This window comes from Pseudorasbora parva, chromosome 22 (assembly GCF_024679245.1).
Source record: "Pseudorasbora parva isolate DD20220531a chromosome 22, ASM2467924v1, whole genome shotgun sequence".
Classification (NCBI taxonomy): Eukaryota; Metazoa; Chordata; class Actinopteri; order Cypriniformes; family Gobionidae; genus Pseudorasbora; species Pseudorasbora parva.
Genome location: NC_090193.1, coordinates 4,006,974 through 4,026,800, shown reverse-complemented (window position 1 = coordinate 4,026,800; position 19,827 = coordinate 4,006,974). Strand labels below are relative to the sequence as shown.

Sequence of the window (19,827 nt, the reverse complement as noted above, 5' to 3'; positions counted from 1 at the left end):
TGTAAACGCGACGGCGTTCATCTCCCATGACAGAGTTTGGCATCAAAGACTGTTAAAGAACGCAACACACACGTCTCTCAGACATCCTGTAGAATTCAACCAATCAGATAACGACTTCGAAACTCCTAAAGTGTTTCCAGATAAGTGTGCCGTATGCATCAGATGTTCAGCCAATTGTCCATGGGCGTGACGTCTGAGGCTTAGGCCCTGTCCCAAATGGCACCCTAAACCCTCACGGTGTTCCTCTGAGTCCGCACTTTCACAACTTAAACCCGCTTTGACTGCCGGGGAGAAGTCCGCTGCGTAGCTCGCACCAGTGCGGGCTCGGCAGAAGCGCGCTTCGAGGGCGCATAACTGCCGCAAAGGGAGCGCTCACGAAGCACCCTTCTGAGACCTTAAATGACAAATGAGACGCCCTTCAGTCTTGTGGACTTAAGGCTGCAACATACTCCACAAGAACAGAGAAAAAAGTTCTCGCTCCCAGGGCTGCGAGGACAAAATGACGTCAGTTTGTTCTCTCAGCGCTGGTTTGGGAGTTCTCGCAGCTTGTTCTCGACACATCGCCCGAGCAGAACTTTTTTCTTGCGGGTGTCCGAGAACTATTGTGTGATTGGTCAGACATTTAAAGTGGGCGTGGTTAATGCGGAGAAACACAGATGATCGGCACCTGCTTTTCTCGTGAAGTATTGAATGTACAAACAAACTTTGTTCTTGTTCTTGCCACCTCAAGAAAACGAACAAATTTCTTTGTTCTTGCAGAGTATGTTCCAAGCTTTAACGGACACGCGCACGCAGCGGCCATTGCAAGTCCACAAGACCTAAAGTGCACATGAAGTGTGCCATTTGGGACAGGGCCTTAGATTACTTTTTGCCTACTTTTTGGCCACTGCACCATTGTCTTTGTTTTATGACAGCATTAAGGTGCAACACCACCCCCTACTGTACTGGAGTATCAACCAGACAGTTACTGGCAGTGGATTATTTACGATGTTGTTATATGTGTAGTATTAACAAACATAGTCTGTCCATCAGAAGGCTAATTACTGCTGAAGAAATAACATGTTAGAAACTTCCATTCAGAGTGACCCAGGTGAGAAGTGTGCCAATACAGCGGGATAAGAGTTCATTCAGTCCTGACAGAAAACAACGCAAGAAAAGCCTTGCTGAGCAGAAGCAAATCTGTTTGTGCCAGCTGCTCGATTGTACTGTCAGATAATGCATCATGTCTGGGCTTTAATCTGTGACTGACTGTTGATAAAATCGGCTGAATTGAACATCAAGCGGTTTGGTTTTTGTGTCTGAATGTTGGAAACAGAAACCCCTCAGATGTTTTCTTTCACAGAGCTTGGCCTTCAGCAGACTTATTTACATTTTTTTTGTGTGTGTGTGTGTGTGTGTGTGTGTGTGTGTTTCCTCACAGCAAACCCGTCGTACATTCCTCCTCCGCAGTGCCAGCCGGGAGAGTTCGCCTGTAAGAATAACCGCTGTATTCAAGACCGCTGGAAATGCGACGGAGATAATGACTGTCTGGACAACAGCGACGAGACCGCTGAACTGTGCCGTAAGAACACACTCACGTCATGCGTTTAACAAGCTCTTTCCATGAAGCTACCACACACATGCAGGGGTTGTCTTTTGTCCATCTGTAGATCAGCACACATGCCCTGCGGATCGCTTCAAGTGTCAGAACAACCGCTGTATCCCCATGCGTTGGCTGTGTGATGGAGACAACGACTGCGGCAACGACGAAGACGAATCTAACACTACATGCTCAGGTACACACACACTCATTGAGTCATGGTCTGTTTGCATTTAATCTGAATTTGCAGCACTATGACGTTCTTCACACTAAGCTCAAAGATTCACTCTGTAAACACTATTTTTAAGAGCAAAATTTGATGTTAACGTCTGTGTTTCTATGGGGCGTTTTGCCCTGTGGACTTCTAGAAATGTAGCTCTTTTAAAACACACTTTCATTACTTTATTTATTTTGTCCACTTAAATGTCAGTGGACATTTATGCGGCCCAGGAGATCGTGTTTCCTTCTGGAGCATCCGTGAATGTTTGAACCTTTTTTATCAATCGTCCTCAGTGTGAAAGGATCTCAAAATCATACAGTCATTGCTGGAGAGGGTTCAAATATGCAAAAGATGCTGGAAAACTGAGGAATGTGAAGGACCTGGAGGATTTTTCTGAAGAGCATTAGGCAGTTTAACTGCTCAGACAAACAAGAGACTCACGAACAACCATCACAAGACAAAAAACAGCCTGTCCAGCTGTATAGGTTTTTCAGATCTTTGGATCTAATGGACAAAATAAGCTCACGCAATTTACATATGAACACGACCAGAGACGACAAAAAACGTACGGAGAGCAGCAGCTTTAGTTTCTGCTCTGAAAGCCGCAAGACCACACCAAACACTGTGAGAATGTGTTAGAAATCAGGATTGGTGAGAGAACATTGTGATCGGTACGTTTTACATCTTCAAACCAAACTTGGGTCTTCAGCCGACAAAGCTTAAATCCCGTCTGACTAGCGCTCTTCACATAATTATGCGTTAGGTCAGTAGATGGAGAGCAGGTGGTCTGTTGTGATACATTTGACCATATGAGTGTTTAATCTGGGCGAATGCGTTTTCCACTACCTCTAAAAGTAGTTGAAAGTTGACAAGCTCAAAATGTTTTAGACCCTGTTTACACATTCCACATACGAACAACCAACACACATCTTAATACCAGGTTTAATAAGGGCCTATGATGAAGGCATGGTCAAAAAAATAATAATAATTAACCATTGTCAAATAAAGTACCCAAAAGTGATAAGAGTTCGGCCTTATTCCAGGGCAAAAGCTTTAAAAATAAGTCAATATAACAACACTGATCAACACACTCACACTCACTGATGAGAAATGTCTGTTCACAGCATGTGCTCACTAGGCTCAGTTTTCTTGTCTGTTTACACTGCAAGCAAAAATCAGTACATATTTACTGTGTAAATGCAATGAAGTAGGTTAGACTAATGACATTTTACTATTGGCGGAGTCTTCCCGCACAACACAATAGAAATGAAAACCCATCTGAGCACTTCTTGTCCATAACCAAAAACACACACAAGTTTAAATCTACACTAATCACACATCTGATGACTGAAACTTCTCAATCAATATTGCTGAAAAATATTAATCAGCTGAAAGTATTTCCCTGTGAGCTTCTCTCATGACCTTTTGCTAAACTCTAATGTACATTAGACAGCCATGTATAAATATAGAGTTTATCACGCATGGTATATCGGACGCAGTGTTGGACTCTTCAGCAAACTATATTTAACTTCATGACTGTATTGTATGGTTTGCGCTCTTTAATATAGATCATATCTATTTTAAGGGCATTGCTGTCTATGATACTGCATTGGCAAGACATTCTAGATAGCAATGTAATATTTGGTCTCACACATGGGCACCAGAATTTAGGGAGTCTCAAGAGGTGGCACTAAATGAATATTGTGAGTTTTAGTCAAACTCCTCTTAAAGTGTGTGTGAGCGTGTCAGATAAGTCTGATATGTCATAATCATCAGATTTATGTGACCAGCCAATGAGTCTCACCTTGAAAGTAAAGTAAAATTCAGGAAGACTGTTGAATAAAGTGGAGGAAGTTTGTCAGCTGACCAGTCTGAAGGATTTGTGAGGTATCAGATTACACAAGAAACTTTGTTTTGTTATTTTGCTGACATATTTCCTTCTGAAATCATAAAAGGTTTGAATTTCCTTTACGTGCTAGGATCACAAGATCCTACTTCCCACTTCTAAATGTACAATTCTGACTCTGTGGTCAGAGAGAGTGGGAAACAAGTCTTTGTCCATTGCATGCTTTTTTGCAATAAACCACAAATGGTTACAGATATCCAAGTACTGTGCATTATACACGCACACTGATCAGGCATTACATCATGACCTAATTATTCCTAATATTGTGTTGGTCCCCCTTTTGCTGCCAAAACAGCCCTGACCCGTCGAGGCATGGACTCCACTAGACCCCTGAAGCTGTGCTGTGGTATCTGGCACCAAGATGTTAGCAGCAGATCCTTTAAGTCCTGTAAGTTGTGAGGTGATGCTTCCATGGATCGGACTTGTTTGTTCAGCACATCCCACAGATGCTCGACTGGAGTGAGATCTGGGGAATTTGGAGGCCAAGTCAACGCCTCAAACTGGCTGTTGTGCTCCTCAAATCATTCCTGAAGCATTTGTGCTTTGTGTCAGGAGCATTATCCTGCTGGAAGAGCCACAGCCACCAGAATACCGTTTCCATGAAAGCAAGTCTAAGCAATGCTTAGGTAGGTGGAGCGTGTCAAAGTAACATCCACATGGATGGAGGACCCAAGGTTTCCCAGCAGAACATTGCCCAAAGCATCACACTGCCTCCGCCGGCTCGCCTTCTTCCCATAGTGCATCCTGGGGCCATGTGTTCCCCATGTGTGGCCTTTGTTACACACACACCCGGCCATCCACGTGATGTAAAAGGAAATGGGATTCCTCAGACCAAGCCAACTTCTTCCATTGCTCTGTGGTCCAGTCTGATGCTCATGTGCCACTGTTGGTGCTTTCGGCGGGGTCAGGGGTCAGAGGTCACCCTGACTGGTCAGCGGCTATGCCGCCCCATACACAACAAACTGAGATGCTCTGCAATGTTTGATTGAAGCCTTCGCTCCCCACGTGCATCAATGAGCCTTGGCCGCCCATGACCCTGTGGCCGGTTCTCCACTGTTCCTTCCTTGGAGCACTTTTGATAGATACTGACCACTGCAGACCGGGAACAGCCCACAAGAGCTGCAGTTTTGGAGATGCTCTGACCCAGTCGTCTAGCCGTCACAATTTGGCCCTTGTCAAACTCACTTAAATCCTTAAGCTTGCCCATATTTCTTCCTTTTAACACATCAAATTTAAGGACAACTTGTTCACTTGCTGCCTTCTATATCCCACCCATTAACAGGAGCCGTGATGAAGAGATCATCAGTGTTATTAAATCGGTGTATAATCATTTATCAGTCTCATCCCTTTTCTTAAAAATAGTTAAAAGGCTGAAATGCAAAGTTTTTATAAATAACTTTTTATAAATAAAACTTATTATATACGCAAATTATTTGAACTGTAACATTTTAATTTTAATTTTTGTACACTCTCCCAGCCCTCTCTTTGCCAAAAAGGTCACATGCCCCTTTAATTCGGTTTTATTTCTCAGTATGACTTAACATTACTGCAATAATTATAGACACAGGTACAGGTCGTTGTTATTGTCCAGATTGTGATTTGATATCAAATAAAATGTTCTTTAAAAGTACTTGAAAGTCCTTGAATCTGATGTTAATGAAAGAGTGGGAACCCTGAATTCAGTTCACATTTCCAAACATTCATTTAGTCTTTAATTGTAATAATCCAGTGTGAATTTTGCATTCACAGTGAGTCCAACAACAGATGGTCCAAACATAGATGTGATCTCACGGTGATTGAGTTTGTCTGGGATTGCATGAAGCAATGGAAAAAACTGAGACCATATCCGCCATATTGAAAAGATCAAGATCCTCCTAAATACAAATAGAGCAGCAAGATTCCCTTCCAAGAATTCCAACCTGGTGGACACTATAGAAATAAATAAACCCTTATTATTGCACAATACGTATGAATCCACTTATAAAACATCGGTTTTTCATAACAAATTCCATATTAAGTGCTCTGCAAAATTAATAGATGTTGATGATGAACTGTTTCCATATAAAAGCAGTCGGGAATGGAATCTGAGAAGGACTGTAAATTTTGTACTATAAATCTGCTGCTTTTTTTTTTTTTTTTTAGTAAACTGGCTTACAGATGACCTGAAGACCATAATAATATATAATAATGATAACTATATATAATAGCTGAGTTTTGCTTCTCTGTTGCAGCTCGGACGTGTCCTCCGAATCAGTACTCGTGTGCCAGTGGCCGCTGTATTCCCATCTCCTGGACATGTGACCTGGATGATGACTGCGGGGATCGCTCCGATGAGCCGACAACCTGTGGTAGAGGATGTTCAATTCATCCATTAATATGAATGTGATACTTTTAGAAAAACTAGTACAGTGCTTGGCGGATCCATTTCAACTTTGAAGGAAATGTTTTATGACATTTTATAGAGCACATGTCTGAAGCTCATAGCGCAGGTGCACTTACGGCATGTCTGAATCCACTTTTGCTAGTTTAACGGTGGGAAAAAGGGTCAGCGCTCCAGGCGCATGGTCTAAAAGGGTCGTCCCTAGTCTCTTAATGAGTCATGGTGTGTTTCGGGCGTAATGTGCAATAAAGCAATCAGATGCTGCCTCCCAATTCACCTACTTATACTACGTCCTAAAAGTATGTACTCTTTTTGTGAAGAAAAAGTACATACTTTTGAGTGTGTAGCAGAAAAATATGCAAGTTTCGGGACTGCTTCGCCATCTTTAACGGACTCTGTCGCTTAGTTACGTGCATCCCGTCACCGTTTAACTGCCCTGTCAATCATCGTCAGATTCATCACAGTTCAAATCCTCCACATTCAGTTTAATCTCCTGCCGTATCGGAGAGAAATGTAGCCGCTCGTTGATCTGCCATGTGTGTGTCTCCTCATGTGTTTGCAGTTTAAATATAATGATGCATTTATGGCCAAACGTGTCATTACAAAAGTTCTCAATGCTGCTGCAGGTGAAATATAATGTGGACAACACTGAATAAATATCTTTTCATCAGGTTAAATACTGATAGTTGGTCACCTTTATCTAAACTTCTCTACCTACCCGTCGGACTCGTACATCCACCATGTTTGTAGTTTTTTAACACTTTTTATCCGCGTTTGTAGTTCTAATCCAATCCTCGTCCAACTCGCAATGGGTTGTGGGTAATATCAGCCGTTAGAGTGCACATCGATGATAGGACCCTTGGAATTACATCTATTTATCTATTTAATACCTCACGAAAAAGCTAATTTTCGATCAATTAAATTCAAAACTTTATTATATCACTAAAGAATTTCTTTGTGTAAAACTTTTATAATATATTATTCAATGCAATATTATATGACCACTTTGAACTATGTAAAGCATATGCTGAAAAGTCATATTCATATTTACATGCAACCAGTAAAAAAATGTATGTTGCATTTAACTATTGATTATATGAGATGAGTTTTGTTAATTTTCAATGTTATTGATGGTAACTGATGGTTTCTGATGATGTTTGTGTCATCAAGCATACCCGACCTGTTTCCCGCTCACTCAGTTCACCTGTAATAACGGGCGCTGTATCAACATCAACTGGCGCTGTGATAACGGTGAGCTGCTGAAGGCTTTTTCTTCTCTGTTCTTTTTGTGTGCCTTGCACTTTTTCCCTCATTTGTCTTTGTTGATCATTTCATGTGTCTTTTGTGTAACGTCATGTCCTCTTCTCTTGACCATTTGCCCCTCCCCCTGTGTCACATGGGCTGTGTGTTGCAGAAAAGGATTGTGGGGACAGCTCTGATGAGTTCAATTGTCCGAACCCGACCGGTTAGTGCATAGATCAACATGCACCATAAAAAAAGTACTTGAGTTATAACATCATAATGACGTCTCCACAGGATTTCAGGAAATACCTGTAAAGCTGTTGAAAGGTCTAAAATATCTGCAACAATTCATTATTTCTAAAATATTGCCCCTAAATGATAAAAAAAACAAGCCCCTGCCCATCTCACTTTAACTAACATCACTATTAACATCCATAGAATAGATTTAGCAATAAATATTAACCAGTGTTCATTCCCAGTGGTGCATGTGTGATCTATGCAGTTTCTGTGATGTTTACTTTTCATTTTCTATTGTTACAAAATTGTGTAAAATGTGTCTAAACAAGCTGCCACATTTACCATGTTATATTAATGTGAAATACTCATATTTCATCCTAAATGTAATTTGTTTATATATTTGTATTACAAATTAATTATATTAAATCATAGCCTATAGTTCACATGGACATGGGGATTCCATGTTGGTCCAGAATATCTAAGAAATATGTTTCCCAGCATGGTTGCTGCTTTTATATTGGTAAAGTATTAACGGTAGCTTATAACTACTTTAATAAAGTGATTAAACTTAGTTTTTAGTTTGAGTCAAAAGATTGGACACACCTGTTCTTTCTTCACCATGAGTAATAGTCATCAGCTAGCAAACAAAACTGTAAAACAATGCAAATCACAGTATGGAAATTCTGCAGAATGTTTGATTTTGTTTTTCAAGTTAAACTAAATTAAACATGTTAGCAACTAGGTGAAATTAATCAAAAAATGTATATTTTATTTAATTTAATGATTTTATTTTTATGGTTTTAGCTAACAATAATAACCCTGACAATTTACACAATGTTGCCAAAAGTTTTGGGACACCTGCCTTCACATGCACATGAGCTTTAATGCCATCCCATTGTTAATCCGTAGGGTTTAATATGGAGTCGGCCCCTTTGCAGCTCTAACAGCTTCAGCTCTTCTGGGAAGGCTTTCCTCAAGGTTTAGGAGTGTGTTTATGGGGATTTTGCCCATTCTTCTAGAAGCTCATTTGTGAGGTCAGGCACTGATGTTGGACGAGAAGGCCTGGCTCTCAGTCTCCGCTCTAATTCATCCCAAAGCTGTTCTATCGGGTTGAGCTCAGGACTCTGTGCAGGCCAGTCAAGTTCCTCCACGCCAAACTCCTCATCCATGTCTTTATGGACCGACACTTTGTGCACTGGAGCGCAGTCATGTTGGAACAGGAAAGGTCCCCAAACTGTTCCCACAAAGTTGGAAGCATGAAATTGTCCAAAATGTCTTAGTATGCTAAAGCATTAAGAGTTCCTTTTACTGGAACTAAGGAGTAATCCACCTCCTCTAAACTTTACACTTGGCACAATGCAGTCAGGCAGGTCCCATTTTCCTGGCAACCGCCAAACCCAGACTCGTCCATGGGATTGGCAGACAGAGAAGCGTGATTGGTCACTCCACATGTCTTTACTGCTCTAGAGTCCAGTGGCGGTGTGCTTTACTCCACTGCATCCCACGCTTTGCATTGCACTTGGCGATATAAGGCTTGTTTGAGCTGCTATATACCCACTCTCTAGACACACTTTTCTTGAGCTAATCTGAAGGCCACACACAGTTTGGAGGTCTGTATCTATTGACAGAAAGTTGGCGTCTTCTGTGCACTGTGCGCCTCAGCATGCGCTGACCCCGCTGACCCCGTGATTTTACGTGGTCTACAGTTGAGTGTGTAATATTTACTAGTGAGGAAATGTCAGGAATGGACTTATTGCACAGGTGGCAACCTATCACGGCCCCACGCTTGAGTTCACTGAGATCCTGAGAGAGACCCATTCTTTCACTAATGTGTGTAGAAGCGTCTGCAGGCCTAGTAAGCGTCTGTATGCGTCTGCATGAAAGTAATTAGAACACCTGAATTCAGTGATTTGGAGGGGTGTCCCAATACTTTTGACAATATAGTGTATATTTGTCTGCAAAACACATTTCAAAGAAAATCCTTTATATCATTGGTTGTAAGAAACATGAATTTATTCAAGTGTGTCCAATCCTTTGACTGGTGGTCAACTTTAAAATGTGGCTTACTATATACATAATATTTGAGGGGATCATAGCATGCATTTGACCATTTAACCTCTTCCAGACAATGACTGTGGTGATAACAGTGATGAGGCCGGCTGTAGTCATTCATGCTCCAGCGCTCAGTTTAAATGTAACAGCGGTCGCTGTATACCCGACTACTGGACCTGCGACGGAGACAACGACTGTGGTGACTACAGTGACGAGACCCACGCCAACTGCACTAACCAGGGTGAGTTCATGACACTAATGCTTTGTTCCACATCATCACTTATGCTGCCTTCTAAGAAACCACAGTTTGGACTAATTCTGAGGCTGTTTTAGAGCAGCACTAGGTAACTTTTCTACCTTCATAATATATTTTTTAAGACTCTTGTGATGATAAATCGACTTACAATAGGTTGAATGACACGTCTGCCATAGCCTGATGGGGTCTGTATCGTTTTTAATCGTACTTTTAAACTTCGGGTTTTGGGTAGTAACCCAAGAACAAAAAGAACTACAAAATTCGACTGCTTTACGGGATATACGTCACTTCCACCAACACACACACTTCCTTAAATTCGGACGTGCGAGCCCAACTTTGTTTGTCGGATAATATAGTCATGTCCGAAGCAGCAGAGACAAATAAGAAAGAAAAGGTTTTGTTGGAGGAAAGCAGTAAGAGGAAATGAAAAAGTGATGGGATTAAAGGCAGGACGAGGATCAACATGTGACCAGCGTTTGCTCGTCGGCGTGAGCTGAAGGAGGCGTGCCCGACCGATGCTGACCTGCTTGTTACGGTGATTACCTACCACTCAAACATTGAACTGAAGTATCATATAGATTCTGTAAAACGGTAACCAATAGACTACTATAATGACGCTGGCTTGCAAACGTGAGCATCGTGATTATTTGGCGTTTGAAAAAAATGAAACCCATGAAATTATATTCATATGACATGCTGAAACATATGCCACTGACTGTACCTGCAATGAAGACATTTCACACGCGCCGCCAGAAGAACACCTGCATGTGAACTCCTCCTGCAGTGTTCAGGGGAACTGTTAGTGCTGCACCAACCCGCGGGCCGCTTTTATGAAGTTATTTGGCCCGCCCCGCACCACTGTATATATTTTTACAACCCGCCCCGCACCCGCGACCATTAAATAGACATACGGGGTCCGCGGGTTATGAGACGACCCGCGCATCACTAGTTCAGGGCTATCAGGGTTGTCTTGTCAACAAATGCACGCGCGATGGCATCCCCTGATGTAGGATGACAGAGCTTACGACAGTAGTTGAGGACATTATTTTTCCCCAACTGTAGGGGGACCCTGAGAGCAAAAGTTGCCAAGTGCTGCTTTAACATGTTGAAGTGGGAATACATAATAATATGAAAGTACTTGGATGTCTTAGCAAAGCCAGTTTTTGATTCAGCTGTCAGGAAGTGAAAGATACACCAAGCCACTAGCACATTGTTTAGTAAAGGCCATCTCTTGTACAGGCACAAAGGAAGTACACTAGTGAGAGAAGGCAAGGTGACCAATGGTGACTAAAAGAGCTGCTGAGTTCATTAACCTAAGGGTTTATGGGTTAACCAAAGCTCACCATAACCGACCAGAGCTCTACATAACTCATGGATCCAGTCAAGTCAAATCACTTCAATTCTTTTCAATAGCAGTGTCAAAATCCCTCAATTTGAAACTAATTTGTGTCACAGAAAGAAATTAAAGAAGCCATTACTCTGAAAAAAACACATTAAGACACATTTTGAGTTAATAAATAAGGAATCCTTGTGTTCATATACACCACTGGCTTTTTTTGCCCAAATATAGACTTGTCTCTCTCTCCTGGGGATAAACGTGTTTGCCAGCGGCTCTAGAGTCAGATATGAGGCACATTACAGGGTGATGATGGATTTAAAAAGGGATTATTACAAACAAATCCCACCACAATAACAGTTTTATTCACCTTTGGAGAACTAACAATGTTTACCTTTGTTAATTTAGCAGATGTTTTTATCCAAAATGACTTGCAAATGAAGAATATAACAGCATTAGTGATTCTGAGATTCTAGGTTGTTAAAAGATTGTTTCAAAACAGCTTCACAATAATAAACAGGAAAATAACGAAGGCAAACTTGAGACAAATTCAAATTCTGCTGTAGAAGACAATAGTGTCCTTATTCAGATCAATTCAGTCCAATATTGATTTAATTCAGTAGCCTGACGAGCCAGACCCACATCAAGATGTTTGGTCTGGAAACTCACCATTGGCAGCTCAATCCGAGGGGCGGATAAACGGTTGTCTTTCAAACTCCCTCTGCACGCGATAGGATAGCGCTACACCAACCAGAGCAACGAAGGTGAAGCAGAGCTCGCTGACAGATTAAACATTCGCCGTATCCAGTCGGCTAAACTCTGAATACATCTTCCCTTTTTAAGAATGACTTCAGTGCCGTTCTTTGTTCTTTTCTCAGAGAAAAGCTTAACTCCAAGTCTTCCAGAGTCGCGGTCAAAGCTGATTCGAAAGACCGCCGCCGTTCGCCAGTTTCTGTGTTTACTAGAAGCACGCAAACGCAACTCGGCCGTCGTCATTATGGCCCCGCCCACCGACTCTATACACGATGTGATTGGCCCGGCAAGAGTTAGGCGAATACAGCTCAGAAGGGTATTGAGAGTTGCTATACGATACTCGCGGGCAGATTAGATTTGCTGCCGCTAGGGGGCGTCTAGATTTCTAGGCTATTAATTCAGTGCAATAATTTGTTGAAAAATGTATAAATCATTAAACAAATTACATTTTAAAGCAACTCTACAGAAGACAATAGTGTCATCATTCAGATCAATTCAGTTCAAGTTTTGTTCTCATCCGATAGAATCAGTGTAGTCAAAAGCTACTCAGGGGCAATAGCCTTGTGGGTAGCACGGCGATATTTAGCGCAGTTGTGCTCTCTCTCTCTCTCTCTCTCTCTCTCTCTCTCTCTCTCTCTCTCTCTAGTCTCTTTAGTCAAGCGAAATTAGCCGTGTGGCTGACAAGAAAAGCAAAGATGAATGGGAGTGTTTCTACTGATGTTAAGATGACTTTAAGGGGTCTGATATCTGCTCGGCTTACGGTTGAGTTTGCATATTATAAAATGGTTGGAGATCTTGATACTTTTGAACAAACTTGGGGTTTGAATGATGTTTTATGTAAATTAGAAGATGGAATTTTACAAATGTGTGTGTGAGTATTTTATTGTGATTATTATTATTATCATTTTTTTTTTTTTTTTTTTTTTTTTTTTTTTTTTTTTTTTTTCTTGTTTGTTGAATATGAGCATATGTGAATATCTCTGTGTTTTATATATTTATATATTTTGATTAATTGTTAAAATAAAGAAAGACTAAAAGTCTCTCTCTCTCTCTCTCTCTCTCTCTCTCTCTCTCTCTCTCTCTCTCTCTCTCTCTCTCTCTCTCTCTCTCTCTCTCTCTCTCTCTCTCTCTCTCTCTCTCTCTCTCTCTCTCTCTCTCAAACTTTGCTTCCTGTCAACTAACTGTCCTGTCATAAAAGCAAAAAAACCCCCACAAAATAACTCTTAAAGAATAGAAAATATCAAGCTAAGACAGAGATGTAGGCTTGACACAGATAAACAACAGTGAAATAGTAGGAAATTCTATTAATAAGGTTCTATTACCAAAGTTCCTAGCTTACTTTTCAATGTTGCAAACATGTTGAATTACTAGCTGGGTGAGACAAGGAGCTCTGCCTTCACAAATATGGAGATGGAAGAGGTAGAGCTGCTTGTCATGGGTGTAGCATTAGTAGGACAATCAGAAATTGAAAAGAGGAGAGGGCCACGTACCAAACCCTGAGGTACACCCTCAGTTTTTGATGGATCTTTAACACTTCTCCCCTCCAGGATAAGCTACCAAAGCTAAGATATTTTGCAGAGTGTAAACTCTTAACAAGTAGTTTTATGAAATTATAGATTGTCCACAAATGTTTTCTCCCAAATAAAAATGGACATTGCTACACACTCTTTTGTTCCTCTCGACAGCAACCCGTCCTCCCGGTGGCTGTCACACAGATGAGTTCCAGTGTCGTGTGGACGGGTTATGTATTCCCCTCCGCTGGCGGTGTGATGGAGACACTGACTGCATGGATCTGAGCGATGAGAAGAACTGCGAGGGTGTAACGCACATGTGTGATCCAGCAGTGAAGTTTGGCTGCAGGGACTCTGGTAATGATGCAGAAAATATTTAGTGAGCCATGAGTAGACATTTTACAAGCAAATGGATCATAATCATCACAGACTTGGTGATGTTTACAGAGAAAACTGCAAAGTAACACAAGCTGAGGCAATAATGAAACTCTCTCATAAATGCCCTTTCTTACTTTCATATAGTCTAAGAGAGGTATACAGTTCATATTAGTGAAAAGATTGGTTCAGATGTATTGTTTCAATCAATACAATCGACCATATCATTTGAGTAATCACTCAAAATGGCTCCCAGAGGTTCATTTTCCATCTCTTTACGTAGCGAAGTTTTATTTATTTAAATATTTGGTCCCACTTTATGTTTAGTGTCTTTAACTACCATGTTCTTATGTCAAAAAATGTTAAGCACAATGTTCTTATTGTGTTGATATTGTATTACAGAACACTTGTGCTGCTATTTAGGTGTGATATGGAAAAGGTTAGGGCCAAGTTTGCTGCTTTCCAGGCAGGTTTTTGAGCCCGTAAATTACGACCTCAAACCACGACTCACGAGCGCGTAACTGGGAGTACATCGATGTAGTACGATTTCACAGGTGGGGAGTCACAGGTTTGACTGCCGTTCCAGTGCACTTTCACAGGTAGAAGGTTGGAAAAGCACGGGTTACGGGGTTACCAAGTGTGTAAAGGGGTAGGATCAACATTGTTACTGTATATGTGTATGTAAACACAGAAATGAAGTATGTACTCATGTAATTACATGCAGGATACATAATAAATGCATTGCATCAAATGATTATTTCATGTTAAGACATTTAATATAAAGTGGGTCCAAGAAAAGGTCATTCTCCATTCATGAGGTCACAAGTAAATTCAATGTAGTTTTCCTCATGTTAACAAGAATATATCCTGTGTGTTTTCTGTGTAGCGCGGTGTATCAGTAAGGCTTGGGTGTGTGATGGTGACAGTGACTGTGAAGATAACTCAGATGAAGATAACTGTGAGGCGCTGGTGTGTAAACTCTCCCATCACGTGTGTGCTAATGACACCAGCATTTGTCTGCCCGCCGAGAAGCTCTGTGATGGCAAAGACGACTGTCCTGACGGCTCCGATGAAAAACTCTGTGGTAAGACATGAGATGATGTTCACTGATGTCAAGAATGGCTTCATGCTGTTTGGAAACGGACACTAGCAGGATGCTGATGGAAATACTCACAGTGACAAAAAAACAAACCAAAAATGCATCTGGAGCACAACTCCTTATTTAGACCATCATTTAAGTATGTATATATTAGTGCTGTCAACCGATACATTTAAAAAAAAAAGTTTAAAAAAAGTTTACTTACGTTTTTCTGTAATGAATCATCATTTAAAACATTGTAGTTTAAAATATTTTTTAATTGTATTAATTTCAGTTACTCTTCAAATGAATGTACAAACAACTTAAAGACAGTATATTTTAAATATTGGTTGTAATGGCATATTTTTATGAATAAAGGCCAGTATCACTGATACTAATAAAGCTACTGATGTCTCTATGAACATTAATGATAGACATTCAAAATTACAGTGTAATTGAAAGCTATATAAATTTCAACTTTTATTAGACTGTAAAAAAACTTTTAATTTAACTTAAAACCCATCTTCATTTAAACCCAATATAATGTCATCTCATTTCCTCACAACTCTTTAAGTTCATTTAAGACGTTATTTAACTCATTTAAGACTGCTCTTATAAGGGTACTTTACAAAACAGGCATTTTGGCAAATCAGCATGTTATTGTTTGTTCAAGCGCGAAAGAGATCTCGATTCTGGTGTTTCGTGTGTGTGTGTGTATGTCAGGACCATAGACTGTAAAAAAATATGGACGTAGTGTCCCGTAGGTTTCTGAAAAGCATTTTTGAAGTGTAAAGACGGAGCCGGCTGTCTCCATCTTGGCAGCACGTCACCGCGTGTCACTCCTAAATAACTGAAAATGGGCAAAGAGGCGGGACGTGGTGACGTGGTAGACGAATAACAATCCACCTGTCACTCAAGTGGCCACTCCCTTAATTATGCAGAACTTCAAAGATTAATATTATTTAAACAGATGAGTTCGTGAAAAATTCACCCCTCTCACAGTTGTCATGAAAGGCAGAATTAGCCATATAGACCAAAAACACATTTGTACCAGGCTGTCACGCTTGGCTTTTTCATTGTCAAAAGTGTCTATTTTACACTCGTGATATTTTGGAGTCTCACCCCTTCATTGCTGTGCACTATTTTTCTGCATCATGTCTGATTTGGGGGTTGTATCCCCCAAAAATTCTCTGAGTGTTTGTATTTTTGCATATTTCCTATTCATTTCCTATGACAGTCATTTTTGACTGCGAAGGAGCCAAGTGTAACAATTTTTTTTCCAACCCTTTAACAACCCTTTTAATCCCAATCATCTCCATGAATTTTTTTTGTGTGTGTGTGTTCACATAGCTAACGCGACAAAATCACTGGGTGTCATCCCATTCCGATGAAGCAAAAACAGTTTTATTTCAAAACATAAAATAATTTTTGACTGAAGAGGACCTGAGGTAACATGAGGGAGATACAGATTTGACTCTCTTGTAGCCAGTCGACGAACTGCAGTTTCAGTCACTTCTGTGTTGGCTTTAATAGAGAGACCGTGGGAGGCTGCTGCTTGGTCGGCACATTCTCAGACAGCGCTTAAATGGTTTAAAAGCATTTGCATGAATAAGAGTGTGATCATAATGAGATGCTAGCCAAAGTATGACACACAAAAAAAAAAAACGATGCTGCGTTAATTGCGTCAAATATTTTTAACGCATTAAACTGAAAATGATTTGCATGCATTTATGTGCACATATTGAAAGCACTATTATGTACTGTATATATATGAATTGAATATAAAACATTTCCCAAACTAACATTAACAATGGTTTATAAATGCTGTAATAATATGTTGCTCATTGTTAGTTCATTTTAATTAATGCAATAACTAATGTTAGAAATTGAGACCTAGGGGATGGGGCCACGTACCGAACCCTGAGGTACACCCTCAGATTTGCTGGAACTTTAACGCAGTGCAAACTCTTAACAAGAGCTGATGAAACTGATAAAACTATTGATTGTTCACTAACATTAACATATGTTTATTAATGCTGTAAGTACATATTGCTCATTCTTATTTCCTAACATTAGTTAATGCATTAATTAACATAAACTGAGACATGTTACAGTAATGATTTATTTAGTATAGAGCACAAAAAAAACTAATTGAACATCTGTCTCTTATACCTGTACATCATCTCTGAAACAGCAATTAAATGTATATTCATTTATTATGTGTAATTATTTGCATTACAATGTTAACGTGAAGGCTTTTAAATGCTTTCAGTCTATATTGAATACATCATTATCGATGTAATGTAACGATCCCATGTTGTGTTTTCTTCCCCTTTCCCTGTCTAACGGTCTCTCGGTTCAGACCTGTGTTCTCTGGACAATGGTGGCTGCAGTCATAACTGCACAGTGGCCCCGGGCGAGGGCATTCTGTGCTCGTGCCCGCTGGGCATGGAACTGGGCACCGACAACAAGACGTGTCAGATCCAGGGCTTCTGTGCCAAACACCTGAAGTGCAGCCAGCGCTGTGAACAGGACAAGTTCAATGTGAAGTGCTCCTGTTATGATGGCTGGGCCCTCGAACCCGACATGGAGAGCTGCAGGAGCACAGGTGAGATCCACGTCCTAGAGATCCTAGTGAGCTACATTCACGCAGAATAAAAAATTAGGCCTAAATTTAATACAATATTTTTTGAATAGCAATTTATATTATTTATATGTTTTAACCTTTCACATTTTAACTAAGTGAATATAGCGTGTATATAGCACATCTAGCCATCAGTCTACCTGAATACATTTAACTGTTTTCACAATGAACAGATTTATGATTGTAAACAATTTGAATAAATGTTTTTGTGTCGGGTGTCCTGTCCGGTGTTGTTTTGTTCTTTGTTTTGTCTGGTTTTGTCCTGTCCGGTGTTGTTTTGTCTGGTTTTGTCCTGTCCTGTGTTGTTTTGTCTGGTTTTGTCCTGTCCTGTGTTGTTTTGTCTGGTTTTGTCCTGTCCTGTGTTGTTTTGTCTGGTTTTGTCCTGTCCGGTGTTGTTTTGTCTGGTTTTGTCCTGTCCTGTGTTGTTTTGTCTGGTTTTGTCCTGTCCTGTGTTGTTTTGTCTGGTTTTGTCCTGTCCTGTGTTGTTTTGTCTGGTTTTGTCCTGTCCGGTGTTGTTTTGTCTGGTTTTGTCCTGTCCTGTGTTGTTTTGTCTGGTTTTGTCCTGTCCTGTGTTGTTTTGTCTGGTTTTGTCCTGTCCTGTGTTGTTTTGTCTGGTTTTGTCCTGTCCTGTGTTGTTTTGTCTGGTTTTGTCCTGTCCGGTGTTGTTTTGTCTGGTTTTGTCCTGTCCTGTGTTGTTTTGTCTGGTTTTGTCCTGTCCTGTGTTGTTTTGTCTGGTTTTGTCCTGTCCTGTGTTGTTTTGTCTGGTTTTGTCCTGTCCGGTGTTGTTTTGTCTGGTTTTGTCCTGTCCTGTGTTGTTTTGTCTGGTTTTGTCCTGTCCGGTGTTGTTTTGTCTGGTTTTGTCCTGTCCTGTGTTGTTTTGTCTGGTTTTGTCCTGTCCGGTGTTGTTTTGTCTGGTTTTGTCCTGTCCTGTGTTGTTTTGTCTGGTTTTGTCCTGTCCGGTGTGTTTGTTTGGTTTTGTCTGGTTTTGTCCTGTCCGGTGTTGTTTTGTCTGGTTTTGTCCTGTCCTGTGTTGTTTTGTCTGGTTTTGTCCTGTCCATTGTGTTTGTTTGGTTTTGTCTGGTTTTGTCCTGTCCGGTGTTGTTTTGTTTTGTCTGGTTTTGTCCTGTCCGGTGTTGTTTTGTCTGGTTTTGTCCTGTCCGGTGTGTTTGTTTGGTTTTGTCTGGTTTTGTCCTGTCCGGTGTTGTTTTGTCTGGTTTTGTCCTGTCCTGTGTTGTTTTGTCTGGTTTTGTCCTGTCCATTGTGTTTGTTTGGTTTTGTCTGGTTTTGTCCTGTCCGGTGTTGTTTTGTTTTGTCTGGTTTTGTTTTGTCCTGTCCTGCCCTGTCCTGTTTTGTTCTTTGTTGTGATTTGTTCTTTGTCTTGTCTTTTCTTGTCTGTCCTGTCCTGTCCTTTGTTCTGATTTGTTCTCTTTTTTGTTTTGTCTGGCCCGTCCTGTCCTGTCGTGTTTTGTTCTGTCCTGTTTTGTCCTTTGTTCTGATTTGTTCTCTGTTTTGTTTTGTTTTGTTTTGTCTTGTCTGGGTTTGTCTTGTCTGGTTTTGGTTTGTTTAGTTCTGTCCTGTCCTGTTCTGTCCTGTCCTGTTTTGTTCTTTGTTTTGTCCTGTCCTGTTTTGTTCTTTGTTCTGATTTTTTCTCTGTTTTGTTTTGTTTTGTCTTGTCTGGTTTTGTTTTGTCTGGTTTTGTCTGGCCCTGTTCTGTCCTGTCGTGTTTTGTCCTGTCCTGTCCTGTTTTGTTCTTTGTTCTGATTTGTTTTGTCTGGGTTTGTCTTGTCTTGTCTGGTTTTGTTTTGTTTTGTTTTGTTTTGTTTTGTTTTGTTTTGTTTTGTTTTGTTTTGTTTTGTTTTGTTTTGTTTTGTTTTGTTTTGTTTTGTTTTGTTTTGTTTTGTCCTGTCCTGTCCTGTCCTGTCTTGTCCTGTCCTGTCCTGTTTTGTTTTTTGTTCTGATATGTTTTGTCTGGGTTTGGTTTGTTTTGTTCTGTCCTGTCCTGTTTTGTTCTTTGTTTTGTTTTGTTTTGTCTGGGTTTGTCTTGTCTGGTTTTGTTTTGTTCTGTCCTGTCCTGTCCTGTCCTGTCCTGTCTTGTCCTGTCCTGTCCTGTTTTGTTTTTTGTTCTGATTTGTTCTGTCTGGGTTTGTCTTGTCTGGTTTTGGTTTGTTTTGTTCTGTCCTGTCCTGTCCTGTCCTGTTTTGTTCTTTGTTTTGTTTTGTTCTGTCTGGGTTTGTCTTGTCTGGTTTTGGTTTGTTTTG

General features: G+C 40.5%; 1 protein-coding gene across 7 annotated transcripts in view; it reads left to right on the top strand.

Moving 5' to 3' along the window:
- lrp1aa (low density lipoprotein receptor-related protein 1Aa) overlaps positions 1-19,827 on the top strand; it is a 244,372-nt gene that overhangs the window by 87,259 nt on the left and 137,286 nt on the right. For all 7 annotated transcript variants that reach the window (XM_067431416.1, XM_067431414.1, XM_067431413.1 and 4 more), the window contains exons 16-23: positions 1,421-1,561; positions 1,650-1,775; positions 5,937-6,053; positions 7,256-7,336; positions 9,690-9,857; positions 13,647-13,829; positions 14,734-14,931; positions 17,288-17,533. In XM_067431416.1, the coding sequence (XP_067287517.1) occupies positions 1,421-1,561; positions 1,650-1,775; positions 5,937-6,053; positions 7,256-7,336; positions 9,690-9,857; positions 13,647-13,829; positions 14,734-14,931; positions 17,288-17,533 (1,260 nt within the window). The remainder of the gene's footprint in view (positions 1-1,420; positions 1,562-1,649; positions 1,776-5,936; positions 6,054-7,255; positions 7,337-9,689; positions 9,858-13,646; positions 13,830-14,733; positions 14,932-17,287; positions 17,534-19,827) is intronic.